The sequence below is a fragment of the Salvelinus fontinalis genome, chromosome 24, assembly GCF_029448725.1.
Source record: "Salvelinus fontinalis isolate EN_2023a chromosome 24, ASM2944872v1, whole genome shotgun sequence".
Taxonomy (NCBI): domain Eukaryota; kingdom Metazoa; phylum Chordata; class Actinopteri; order Salmoniformes; family Salmonidae; genus Salvelinus; species Salvelinus fontinalis.
This window is the reverse complement of record NC_074688.1, coordinates 39,181,010-39,194,925: the sequence shown is the minus strand read 5'-3', so window position 1 is coordinate 39,194,925 and position 13,916 is coordinate 39,181,010. Positions and strand designations below refer to the sequence as shown.

The 13,916-nt window shown below is 46.2% G+C and overlaps 2 protein-coding genes across 2 annotated transcripts in view; one reads left to right on the top strand and one right to left on the bottom strand.

Moving 5' to 3' along the window:
* Nucleotides 1–13,916, bottom strand: part of LOC129822417 (muscleblind-like protein 1) — a 211,732-nt gene that overhangs the window by 159,164 nt on the left and 38,652 nt on the right. The gene's annotated exons all lie outside the window — the stretch shown is intronic.
* LOC129822541 (uncharacterized) lies at nucleotides 7,739–12,072 on the top strand. Its single transcript, XM_055880846.1, has 3 exons — nucleotides 7,739–7,824; nucleotides 11,307–11,763; nucleotides 11,851–12,072. The coding sequence occupies exons 1-3, from the start codon at nucleotides 7,739–7,741 to the stop codon at nucleotides 12,070–12,072; spliced, it is 765 nt and encodes a 254-aa protein (XP_055736821.1).

Below are 13,916 nucleotides of genomic sequence, written 5' to 3'. Positions count from 1 at the left end.
ATCAGAGCCATTCAGAACGGTCTCCAAAAGCGCTTTGGAGAAATGATGGAGTAGCCACAGCTTATTGCTGCTGCAATCCTTCTGCCAAAGTTCAAGACATCTTGGACTGACAAAGCTGATGTCATCACAGCTGGTATGATCTTTTTCTCCGAAAGGTTTTAACCTCATTGTCCGTATAATGACATCTTTTGGTCTTTGAGTCTTTTCATTCATTGTTTTTTGTTAGGTTTTTCTTCTTTTCGTTATTTAAGTTGCATTACAGGTGCTGGACAACAACCTTGGCGTATAACTACGTTTGGGTTTGGGTTTGTTTAGCCAGACATGGACTCACCTCAACATTAGAGAATCTGTCTGATCTGAATGTATTTGAACAACTCAAATCAATCTCAGTATCTGAGAATAACAAGTGTAGAAGTCTGTGTTAGAGCTATTGCGATGCCAGTACTATGATTGTGTTGGCAGCCACATACATTTACATTTACATTTAAGTCATTTAGCAGACGCTCTTATCCAGAGCGACTTACAAATTGGTGCATTCACCTTATGATATCCAGTGGAACAACCACTTTACAATAGTGCATCTAAATCTTTTAAGGGGGGGGGGGGTTAGAAGGATTACTTTATCCTATCCTAGGTATTCCTTAATTAAAGAGGTGGGGTTTCAGGTGTCTCCGGAAGGTGGTGATTGACTCCGCTGACCTGGCGTCGTGAGGGAGTTTGTTCCACCATTGGGGTGCCAGAGCAGTGAACAGTTTTGACTGGGCTGAGCGGGAACTGTACTTCCTCAGAGGTAGGGAGGCGAGCAGGCCAGAGGTGGATGAACATACACCAGAGTTTGCTGAAAGCACTGAATGTTGTGTTGTTTCCAATGTACAGGTTTGGCGTACCTGAAGAATCATCTTGACACAATCACACAGGACGAGTGTAACGATCGTCTTGAGGACAATGAGCGGACCAAGGCGCAGCGGGTGATGAATACATGATGGTTTATTTAAAGACGAAGACGAACACGAAAAACACTTGGCAAATTACAAAACAACAAAACGACGTAGACAGACCTGAACATGGAACTTACATAATAACACGAAGAACGCACGAACAGGAACAGACTACATACGCGAACGACAACAAAACAGTCCCGTGTGGGGCGAAATAAACAGACACGGAAGACAATCACCCACAAACAAACAGTGAGAACAGCCTACCTTAATATGGTTCTCAATCAGAGGAAACGTCAAACACCTGCCTCTAATTGAGAACCATATCAGGCAACACATTTAACCCAACATAGAAACACATAACATAGAATGCCCACCCCAACTCACGCCCTGACCAACTAAACACATACAAAAACAATGGAAAACAGGTCAGGAACGTGACAACGAGACTGAGCATCTAAGGCAGCATTCATTTGATGAAGAGGATTTATTGTCATCACTGACAACCAAACATTCAGAAGGTACAGTGGAGCTGGATGAGTATCTTGCTGGTCCATCGGACAAAATGGATTTAATTCATTTGTTTCCGTACATAAAGACGTTGTCCCTCAAAACTCAAAGCAGACCTGCATCTGCCGCCGGTGAGCGTCTTTTTATCTGTGCTGGACTGCACTTCACTGCAATGCGAGCCGGGATAGACTCAATTAACTTAGATAATCAGCTCCTACTGGAACTGAATGGCAAATTCAGAGAGAGGTGATGTAAGTTAACCTCTTTGGGCTCAAGGGGCAGTATTGAGTAGCCAGATAAAAGGTTCCCATTTCAAAAAGGCCTCGTACTCAATTCTTGCTCGTACAATATGCATATTATTATTACTATTGGATAGAAAACACTCTAGTTTCTAAAACCGTTTGAATTATATCTGTGGGTGAAACAGAACTGGACTTAGAGCAATTTTCCTATGTGTATGTCAGAATGCAGAATTTTGCTGGCTGTTCTGAGACCTGTGTATTAATTTGCCTGTCCTCTATTGGTTGAGATGCACTGCATATGCCTTTCACTGGGTGTCAGCAAATTGGGAGAGTTGAAATGGAGTTTTTACGTAGGTCCCAAAGGTTATAAATTGCTTGGAACCGAAGTGTCCCATCTTTCCACTCTTCGCTCTGACGCAGGAAGGGTCTTGGCATGTCATTTTAGAAGCTCCCGTATTAGCTCCTAGATATATCCGGCTCTGTTTTTATTCGATATAGGTGTTGAAGACATCGTAATGTTGTTATTTTAAACCGAATTATATCAGTTTATGTCAGTATATTGCAATTTTCGGGTATTTATTTTCGTGACGTTGTAGGAAGTTGGGTATCTCTGGCCCACATGGCTATTGTTTATTGCTAATTGCAACGTTGAAGACGACGTTCTCCAACCTAGCAACGATTCTTTTGGACAAAGGACACATTTCCCCAAATTCTGATGGGAGTTCATCTAAAAGTAAGAACTATTTATGCTGATAATTCATTGTTCTGTTGAAAAATGTCAAATGCATAAGACGCCATTTCCTGCAGTGTAGCCTTGCGTTATCGCAGCCTGTATTGCACAGTAAGGTTAATTTTAAAAATGTAATTCAGCGATTGCATTAAGAACTAATTTGTCTTTCAATTGCTGTCCAACCTGTATTTTTTTAGTCAAGTTTATGAATAGTATTTGATAAGAAAAGGTGCCTTTACAAGATGGCGCCGGACAGATTGCTTGACCATATGGACACTATTCTCATTGTCTAAGCACGATTTGTGCCGCTAGATATGCACATTTTCGAACAAACTCTATATGCATTGTGTAATATGATGTTACAGGACTGTCATCTGAAGAATTCTGAGAAGGTTAGTGAAACAATTAATATATTTTGGTGGTTTATACGTTATAGCTATTTTTGCCTTGAATCAATGCTGTTGTTATGTTTGCTATTGTGCTAAGCTAATATAACGCTGTATTGTGTTTTCGCTGTAAAACACTTGATAAATCGGAAATATTGTCTGGAATCACAAGATGCCTGTCTTTCAATTGCTGTACACTACGTATTTTTCAGAAATGTTTTATGATGAGTATTTAGTTATTTGGCGTTGGTGTCTGTAATTTTTCTGTCTGCTTTCGGTGCAATTTCTGACTGTAGCTGCAATGTAAACTATGATTTATACCTGAAATATGCACATTTTTCTAACAAAACATATGCTATACAATAAATATGTCATCTGATGAAGTTGTTTCTTGGTTAGTGGCTATTTATATCTTTATTTGGTCGAATTTGTGATAGCTACTGATGTAGTAAAAAACTGATGGAGTAAAAATAGTGGTGTCTTTTGCTAAAGTGGTTAGCTTCTTGCCACTATAGGGTGTGCTGTTTCGCATTAGCATAATTTGCTCTACAGATTAAACTGCCTAGTACTCAATTCTTGCTCGTACAATATGCATATTATTGTTATTATTGGATAGAAAACGCTCTCTAGTTTCTATAGCCGTTTGAATTATGTCTCTGAGTGAAACAGAACTCATTCTACAGCACTTTTCCTCCCAGTGTGTGAGATTTCAGACATCTTGGCCTCTGGTTCCAGATCAGTTTTAAAGTCTCTGTAAATCCTATGAGGATACAAACACTGCCCACGCCTTCCTCTAGATGTCAGTAAGTGGTGACAATTTGAATGGAGTCGATTGCGCAATCAGTGCCTCTATAAATCACCAAATACCGGAAGTAGCGTTCTTTTGGACTCTGCGCTCAACGCAAGAAGGACATCTGACTGACCTTTTTCCAAGCCTTGGTTTAGCCAGTAATATAGCGCCGGTCATGTTTTTACTCGTTATAGGTGTTAAAAACGTCATAAGGTAGTTAATTTAAACCGTTTTATAGCAATTTATATCCGTTTAGTGCGATTTTGAGGCATTTCTATGTGATGCTCTTTGAAGCTCCGGGCACGTTTCGGGGTCCCGGTCGAACGTTAGTGGGCATTTCGACGGACAGAGGACATCTTTCGACCAAAAGAAGATTAGACCCAAGAAAGGATACATTGCCCAAGACTCTGATTGAAGATCACCTCATAGTAAGAAATATTTAAGATGATAAATCGTTGTTCTGTCGAAAAATTTAAAACGCATATTCCGCCATTTTGTTTGGTATAGCTTCGCTTGGCGAACCCTGTATTGCACAGTAAGGATAATTTTAGAAATGTAAATCAGCGATTGCATTAAAAACTAATTTGTCTTTCGATAGCTGTCCAACTTATATTATTTTAGTCAAGTTTATGAATAGTTATCCATGAGACAAGATCACTGTGAAAGATGGCGTCCGACATTTTCAGGCTAGTTTTGCTAGTATTGTCATTGTATAACCACGGTTGTTTGTGGCTAAATATGCACATTTTCGAACAAACTCTATATGTATGTTGTAATATGATGTTACAGGAGTGTCATCGGAAGAATTCTGAGAAGGTTAGTGAAAAAATTAATATATTTTGGCGATGATAACGATATCGCTCTCTTTGGCTTGAATCAATGGTCGGGTAACGTTTGCATATGTGGTATGCTAATATAACGATTTATTGTGTTTTCGCTGTAAAACACTTAGAACATCTGAAATATTGTCTGAATTCACAAGATCTGTGACTTTCCATTGCTGTGAGTTGTGTATTTTTAAGAAATGTTTTATGATTAGTAATTAAGTAATACACGTTGCTCTGTGTATTTATTCTAGTCGAGTTGTGATGGTGGGTGCAATTGTAAACTATGATTTATACCTGAAATATGCAAATTTTTCTAACAAAACCTATCCTATACAATAAATATATTATCAGACTGTCATCTGATGAGGTTTTTTCTTGGTTAGTGGCTATCAATATCTTTATTTGGCCGAATTGGTGATAGCTACTGGTGGAGAGAAAAAACGGTGGACAAAGAAAAATGGTGTCTTTTGCTAACGTGGTTAGCTAATAGATTTACATATTGTGTCTTCCCTGTAAAACATTTTAAAAATCTGAAATGGTGGCTTTATTCACAAGATCTGTATCTTTCATTTGGTGTCTTAGACTTGTGATTTTATGATATTTAGATTTTCCGTTTCATTGTGACGCGATGCTAATCAGTGAGGGGGGGGGGGGGTTGGGGGTGCTTGTCAGAGAAGTTGCCAGAGAAGTTAGCTAATAGATTTACATATTGTGTCTTCCCTGTAAAACATTTAAAAAATCGGACATGTTGGCTTGATTCACAAGATGTGTACCTTTCATCTGGTGTCTTGGACTTGTTAATGTGTGAAAGTTAAATATTAAAAAAATATATCTTTTGAATTTCGCGCCCTGCACTTTGAGCTGGCTGTTGTCATAAGTGTACTGATGTCGGGCTTGCACGCCAAACAGGTTAAGTGTTCGATAGGTAGTTCCACAATAAATATGCCTTTTGAACATATATGTGAAGTTGATTTAATATTAAATCAGCTATGCTGGATCTCACGGGGTGGTCGCGAGAGTGCTTGGGGAGGTGTGTAATTGTTTCCGTTGGTGCTACCACGGTGGAAAATCCAGACCAAGTCTCCACCATGCGCATTCCCCCTGAATATGCCGATTTGGCTCTCGCCTTCTGTAAAACGAAGGAGACTCAATTACCACCCCATCGACAGGGGGATTGTGCCATAAATCTCCTGGTAGACGCTGCACTTCCCAGGAGTCACGTGTGTTCCCTGTCGCAAGCGGAGACAGCGGCTATGGAGACGTATGTTGCCGAATCCCTGCGTCAGGGGTACATTCGGCCCTCCACTACACCCGCCTCCTCGAGTTTCTTTTTTGTGAAGAAGAAGGATGGAGGTCTGCGCCCGTGCATTGACTATCGAGGTCTCAATCAAATCACGGTGAGGTACAGTTACCCGCTACCTATTATCACCACGACGATTGAGTCAATGCACGGGGCACACTTCTTCCAACTGGATATCAGGAGTGTATACAACCTGGTGCGTATCCGGGAGGGAGACGAGTGGAAGACGGCGTTTAGTACCACCTCAGGGCATTATGAGTACCTCGTCATGCCGTACGGGTTGATGAATGCTCAATCAGTCTTCCAATCCTTTGTAGACGAGATGTTAGGGACCTGCATGGGCAGGGTGTAGTGGTGTATATCGATGACATTCTGATATACTCCACTACACGCGCCGAGCATGTGTCCTTGGTGCGCATGGTACTTGGACGACTGTTGGAGCATGACCTGTACGTCAAGGCTGAGAAATGCCTGTTCTTTCAGCAGCCTGGGGTATCGCATTTCCACATCAGGGGTGGAGATAGAGAGTGACCGCATTGCAGCCGTGCGTAATTGGCCGACTCCCACCATGGTGGAGGTGTAGTGATTTTTAGGGTTTGCCAATTACTACCAGAGATTTATCTGGGGTTTTGGCCAGGTGGCTGCTCCCATTACCTCACTGCTGAACGGGGGGGGTCCTGTAACGTCTGCAGTGATCGGCGGAGGCGGACATGGCTTTTGGGCACCTAAGAGCTCTGTTTACCTTCGCTCCTGTGCTGGCCCATCCGGATCCCTCTTTGGCATTAATAGTGGAGGTTGACGCGTCCGAGGCTGGGATAGGAGCCGTGCTCTCTCAGCGCTCGGGCACGCCACCGAAGCTCCGCCCCTGTGCTTCTTCTCGAAGAAGCTCAGCTCGGCGGAGCGGAACTATGATGTGGGGGACCGGGAGCTGTTGGCTGTGGTCAGGGGCTTTGAAGGCTTGGAGACATTGCCTTGAGGGGGCTAAACACCCTTTCCTCATTTGGACTGATCACAGCAACCTGGAGTACATCTGGGCAGCTAGGAGACTGAATCCTCGTCAGGCAAGGTGGGCCATGTTCTTTACCCGTTTTGTGTTTACCCTGTCCTACAGACCAGGTTCCCAGAATGTGAAGGTTGTATGACACAGAGGAGCAGCCCATGGATCAGACTCCCATTCTCCCGGCCTCCTGCCTGGTAGCGCCGGTCGTGTGGGAGCTGGACGCGGACATTGAGCAGACGTTACGTACAGAGCCCGCTTCACTCCAGTGTCCCGTTGGGCGTCAGTACGTTCCGTCTGCTGTCCATGACCAGTTGATCTATTGGGCCTACACATCACCCTCCTCTGGTCATCCGGGGATCGGTCGGACGGTGCGCTATCTGACTGGGAAGTACTGGTGGCCAACCTTGGCAAAGAACGTGAGGGTTTATGTTTCCTCCTGCTCGGTGTGTGCCCAGTGTAAGGCCCCTAGACACCTGCCCGTTACCCGTTCCACAACGGCCTTGGTCACACCTATCGGTAGATTTTCTGATGGATCTTCCTCTCTCACTGGGCAAAACCACGATCCTGGTCGTTGTGGATCGTTTCTCTAAGTCCTGTCGTCTCCTCCCTCTGCCCGGTCTCCCTACGGCCCTACAAACTGCGGAGGCCCTGTTTACACACGTCTTCCGGCACTACGGGTTGCCTGAGGATATAGTGTCTGATCGAGGTCCCCAGTTCACTTCGAGAGTCTGGAGGGCGTTCATGGAACGTCTGGGGGTCTCGATCAGCCTCACCTCAGGTTTCCACCCCGAGAGTAATGGGCAGGTGGAAAGAGTGAACTAGGATGTGGGCAGGTTTCTTCGGTCGTATTGCCAGGACCGGCCGGGGGAGTGGGCGGTGTTCATGCCCTGGGCAGAGATGGCGCAGAATTCGCTCCGCCACTCTTACACTAACCTCTCCCCCTTTCAGTGTGTATTAGGGTACCAGCCGGTTCTGGCACCGTGGCATCGGAGTCAGACCAAGGCTCCTGCGGTGGATGATTGGTTCAGACATGTGGAGGAGACCTGGGAAGCCGCCCATGGTCACCTCCAGCAGGCCGCGCTGCGCCAAAAGACCACCGCAGTGAGGCCCCGGTGTTCGCACCGGGGGAACGGGTCTGGCTCTCATCCCGAAACCTGTCACTCCGCCTGTCCTGCCGGAAGCTGTTTGTGGGGCCATTTAAAGTCCTGATGAGAGTGAACGAGGTATGTTACAGGTTACAGCTTCCCCCCGATTACCATATTAACCCCTCGTTCCATGTGTCTCTCCTCGGGGCGGTGGTGGCTGGTACGCTGCAGGAGTCTGAGGTGCGGGAGGTTCCTCTCCTTGTTCGGGCGGCATTCGGCGGTCGACGTCACCGGCTTTCTAGCCATCGCCGCTCCATTTTTCATTTATCCATTTGTTTTGTTTTGGGTTAACTGCCATGCTCAGGGGCAGACAACATATTTTTACCTTGTCAGCTCTGGGATTCGATCCAGCAACCTTTCAATTACTGGCCCAATGCTCTAAACACTAAGACAAAGTATTTATCGCTTTGTTGATTTCAAAAAGATTTTGGATTCAATATGTTCTGCTTTACAATGGATGGAAAGTGGTGTTGGGGAAAAAACAGATGACATTATGAACCCATGAACACAAACAACAAGTTTGTTTTTAAAATTGGCAAAAAACACAGACATTTCTTTCTACAGGGCCATGGGGTGAGACAGGGATGCAGCTTGAGCCCCACCGTCTTTAACATGCACTACGGGTCAAAAGTTTAAGAACACCTACTCATTCAAGGGTTTTTCTTTATTTTTACTATTTTCTACATTGTAGAATAATAATGAAGACATCAAAATGATGAAATAACACACCTGGAATAATGTAGTAACCAAAATAGTGTTAAAGAAATCAAAATATCTTTTATTTTTTAGATTTTTCAGCCTTTGTCTTGATGACAGATTTTCACACTCTTGGCATTCTCTCAACCAGCTTCACCTGGAATGCTTTTCCAACTGTCTTGAACGAGTTCCCACAGAGATTTTTAATGACACGTGAATATCCCGTTATTATTTGGTATATTCAAGTATTCTGCTTTTGAGTTGACGCATATAAATATCATATCCCGTTTACAATATCCCAAAAAAGCTTATACCGGTTATGAGGAACCCAGATAAGATGCTTGGGATATGCTGATTTTAGATGGGATACTGCACCATGTAAACATCTCATTCCATTTACTGTTGTTTTTGCGGTATGGACAGAATCAGTTTTGTATGTCATGGGTGTTGTGTGATAATATTCTCATCTGATTGTCAAATAAATCACTTCAAAAAGTAGGCTACCTGCGCAGTTTGATCCACCACAATAATTTCGTAATAATGTAGCCTACTATAATTTTGACATTTGTTTGTAAACCATAGTTTGATTTCTTTATTTAACTAGGCAAGCCAGTTAAGAACAAATTCTTATTTTCAATGGTGGCCTTGTTCATGGGCAGAACAACAGATTTCTACCTTGTCAGCTCTGGGATTCTATTTTGCAACCTTTCGGTTACTAGTCCAACGCTCTAACCACTAGGCTACCTGCCTCCACAATACCTGCAGCTACACTTCTGTCATACCTTGTTGCCCCAGAAGACTAAATATAGCTTACCTGAATTATGTCTTACATCGATAGAATGAATGCATACGTAATCTAGTTAACAACAGTAAAGGTGTGTGTTTCGTTGAGGGACCGGGGAGAAACTGAAGATCTGTTTAGTTTAGGGACCGGGGACAAAACGCAATAACTCCAAAACAGTAGAAAGATTGGTCCTGTGCAAAATGTCCAAAAGATGTGTCAGTTTGACCGGTTTAAAGGAAATGAAAATCTGAGAAAACGATGAAAACACATTTCTGATAAGATTTCAGTTCTTCTTGGGTGCATAATTTATGTGGTTGAAAAACTGTCTGCTTGCATGACAGTGTCAAAGATAACACATTACTCGTATATTCACATTTTCTCAAGAGATACTGAAAGAAAGAAATCATATTTCTCCACTCTTGTTCCCGTGATAACATTTACATTTTTGTATAATTTCACTGCAAGAAATGCATCATTCAGCACGAGTTAATAATATATTACTCTACATGTGAGAGCTTATAGGCCTACAGTCAGTGTCCACATTTCAGTTATTATTCAGTTACATGTGGACTTAAATGAGGAATATTCTATTTATTCATGTGTATGGGGATACTCATGAGAGGGAGATCAAAGGTGCATCTAAATAACTTATTCCCCATAAGATGTTAAGCTGGATATGAGCTACTATCTGGAATACTGAGCGGATGTAAACATGGTCAATGAGAGAGAGAGAGAGAGAGAGAGAGAGAGAGAGAGAGAGAGAGAGAGAGAGAGAGAGAGAGAGAGGAGAGAGAGAGAAGAGAGAGAGAGAGAGAGAGAGAGAGAGAGAGAGAGAGAGAGAGAGAGAGAGAGAGAGAGAGAGAGAGAGAGAGAGAGAGAGAGAGAGAGAGAGAGAGAGAGAGAGAGACAGAGACAGAGAGAGAGACAGAGAGAGAGAGAGAGAGAGAGAGAGACAGAGAGAGAGACAGAGAGGAGAGAGAGGAGAGCGAGAGAGAGAGAGAGAGAGAGAGAGAGAGAGAGAGCGAGAGAGAGAGAGAGAGGAGAGAGAGAGAGAGAGAGAGAGAGAGAGAGAGAGAGAGAGGAGAGAGAGAGAGAGAGAGAGACAGAGAGGAGCCAGAGCAGGAGAGAGACAGAGAGAGAGAGGGGATAGAGACAGAGAGAGAGACAGAGAGAGAGAGCAAGAGAGAGAGAGAGAGAGAGAGAGAGAGAGAGAGAGAGAGAGAGAGAGAGAGAGAGAGAGAGAGAGAGAGAGAGAGAGAGAGAGAGAGAAAAGACAAATATTGATGTAAACAGAAAGGTGTAGGGGAAAGAAAGAGCATGAGGAGAGGGAGAGATACACCACCTGACATGTTTTCAGCTAACTGAGTTTATCAGTAGTGCACCCACTAGCAGATGTGTCGGTTTTACAAAATCGATGGATTTAAAAATGCATGCCTATTGAGGTCTCTTTGTTCAGTGGTTGGCTAACCCTTTCTCAGCACTAGGCTTACACCATTCTCAACCCAATGCCACAAGGAGAAAACAAGGAAGAGGTAAGAGAGAGACAGAGAACGTCAAAGCGAGAGCGAGCAAGATACAGAGAGAGAGAAAGCGAGAGAGTGAGAGAGTGCGAGAGTCAGATAGAGAGAGAAAGTGAGCGAGAGAGGGAGAAAGAGAGATGAAGAGAGCGAAGGAGGGAGAGAGAGACAGAGATGAAGAGAGCGAAGGAGGGAGAGAGAGACAGAGATGAAGAGAGCAAAGGAGGGAGAGAGAGAGAGATGAAGAGAGCGAACGAGAGAGAGACAGAGATGAAGAGAGCGAGAGAGGGACAGAGAGAGAGATGAAGAGAGTGAAGGAGGGTGGATACACAGAGATATATGAAGAACAATAATAGTAACACTTAAAGACTCTATCTAGCTGGTAGATCTCACCCACCTCCATATCTCATCTCACTCAGCCTCCCAACCCTCATCACCCAGCCCTCATCACCCAGCCCTCAGCCCCCAGCAATCATCACCAAGCCCTCCTCACCCAGCCCTCAGCCCTCTCCCTCTAAGCCCTCAGCCCCCAGCAATCATCACCCAACCCTCATCACCCAGCCCTCATCACCCAGCCCTCATCACCCAGCCCTTAGCCTCCAGCCCTCATCACCCAGCCCTCAGCCCCCAGCAATCATCACCCAAACCTCATCACCCAGCCTTCATCACCCAGCCCTCATCACCCAGCCCTCAGCCCCCAGCAATCATCACCCAACCCTCATCACCCAGCCCTCATAACCCAGCCCTTAGCCCCCAGCCCTCATCACCCAGCCCTCATAACCCAGCCCTTAGCCACCAGCCCTCATCACCCAGCCCTCAGCCCCCAGCCCTCAGCCCTCTCCCTCTCAGCCATCAGCCATCATCAATAGCCCCTGATCTCCCAAGCCCTCAGCCACCAGTCCCCAGCCCTCATCCATAATTTCCCCAGCCCTCAATTCCTCAGCCCTCATCACCCAGCCCTCAGCCCCCAATCCTCAATCCTCAGACTCCCAGCAGTAATCCCAACAGTGAACCCAGACCTCAGCCTCCCAGCAGTAATCCCAACAGTAAAACCAGTCCTCAGCCTCCCAGCAGTAATCCCACCAGTAAAACCAGTCCTCAGCCTCCCAGCAGTAATCCCACCAGTAAAACCAGTCCCCAGCCTCCCAGCAGTAATCCCACCAGTAAAACCAGTCCTCAGCCTCCCAGCAGTAATCCCAACAGTTAAACCAGTCCTCAGCCTCCCAGCAGTAATCCCAACAGTAAAACCAGTCCTCAGCCCCCAGCAGTAATCCCAACAGTAAACCCAGTCCTCAGCCTCCCAGCAGTAATCCCAACAGTTAACCAGTCCTCAGCCTCCCAGCAGTAATCCCAACTGTAAAACCAATCCTCAGCTTCCCAGAAGTAATCCCAACAGTAAACCGAGTCCTCAGCCTCCCAGCAGTAATCCCAACAGTAAACCCAGTCCTCAGCGTCCCAGCAGTAAGACCAGCAGTAAGACCAGCAGTAAGACCAGCAGTAAGACCAGCAGTAAGACCAGCAGTAAGACAAGTAGTAAACACTGTTGCCATGGTTTCTAACTCTAACTCCATCAAATAATACGTCAGGTGTGTGTGTGTCTGTTAGGATGGTGTTAAGTGGCTGAGAACCAGTTCAGGCTAATTAAAACAATGCACCAGCTGTGTGCGTGGATATATTGCAGATGCAGACAATTCTCTCTGAGTGAGTGTGTGTCAGGAAGGTCTTAACTGGCTGAGAGGAGCAGCAGCCCACTGGCTGAGAGGAGCAGCAGACTACTGGATGAGAGGAGGAGCAGTCTGCTGGCTGAGAGGAGCAGCAGCCCACTGGCTGAGAGGAGCAGCAGTCTACTGGCTGAGAGGAGCAGTAGTCTACTGGCTGAGAGGAGCAGCAGTCTCCTGGCTGAGAGGAGGAGCAGTCTACTGGCTGAGAGGAGCAGCAGTCTACTGGCTGAGAGGAGCAGCAGCCCACTGGCTGAGAGGAGCAGCAGTCTACTGGCTGAGAGGAGCAGCAGCCCACTGGCTGAGAGGAGCAGCAGTCTACTGGCTGAGAGGAGCAGCAGTCTACTGGCTGAGAGGAGCAGCAGCCCACTGGCTGAGAGGAGCAGCAGCCCACTGGCTGAGAGGAGCAGCAGTCTACTGGCTGAGAGGAGCAGCAGTCTACTGGCTGAGAGGAGCAGCAGTCTACTGGATGAGAGGAGCAGCAGTCTACTGGTTGAGAGGAGCAGCAGTCTACTGGCTGAGAGGAGGAGCAACTCACTTGCTGAGAGGAGCAGAGGCCATCTGGCTGAGAGGAGCAGCAGTCTACTGGCTGAGAGGAGCAGCAGCACACTGGCTGAGAGGAGCAGCAGTCCCCTGGCTGAGAGGAGCAGCAGTCTCCTGGCTGAGAGGAGCAGTAGTCTACTGGCTGAAAGGAGCAGCAGTCTACTGGCTGAGAGGAGCAGCAGTCTACTGGCTGAGAGGAGCAGCAGTCTCCTGGCTGAGAGGAGCAGCAGTCTACTGGCTGAGAGGAGCAGCAGTCTCCTGGCTGAGAGGAGCAGTAGTCTACTGGCTGAAAGGAGCAGCAGTCTACTGGCTGAGAGGAGCAGCAGTCTACTGGCTGAGAGGAGCAGTAGTCTACTGGCTGAAAGGAGCAGCAGTCTACTGGCTGAGAGGAGCAGCAGTCTACTGGCTGAGAGGAGCAGCAGTCTACTGGCTGAGAGGAGCAGCAGCCCACTGGCTGAGAGGAGCAGCAGTCTACTGGCTGAGAGGAGCAGTTTACTGGCTGAGAGGAGCAGCAGCCTACTGGCTGAGAGGAGCAGCAGTCTACTGGCTGAGAGGAGCAGCATTCTACTGTCTGTGAAGAGCAGCAGCCCACTGGCTGAGAGGAGCAGCAGTCTACTGGCTGAGAGGAGCAGCAGCCTACTGGCTGAGAGGAGCAGCAGTCTACTGGCTGAGAGGAGCAGCATTCTACTGGCTGTGAAGAGCAGCAGCCCACTGGCTGAGAGGAGCAGCAGCACACTGGCTGAGAGGAGCAGCAGTCTACTGGCTGAGAGGAGCAGCAGTCTACTGGCTG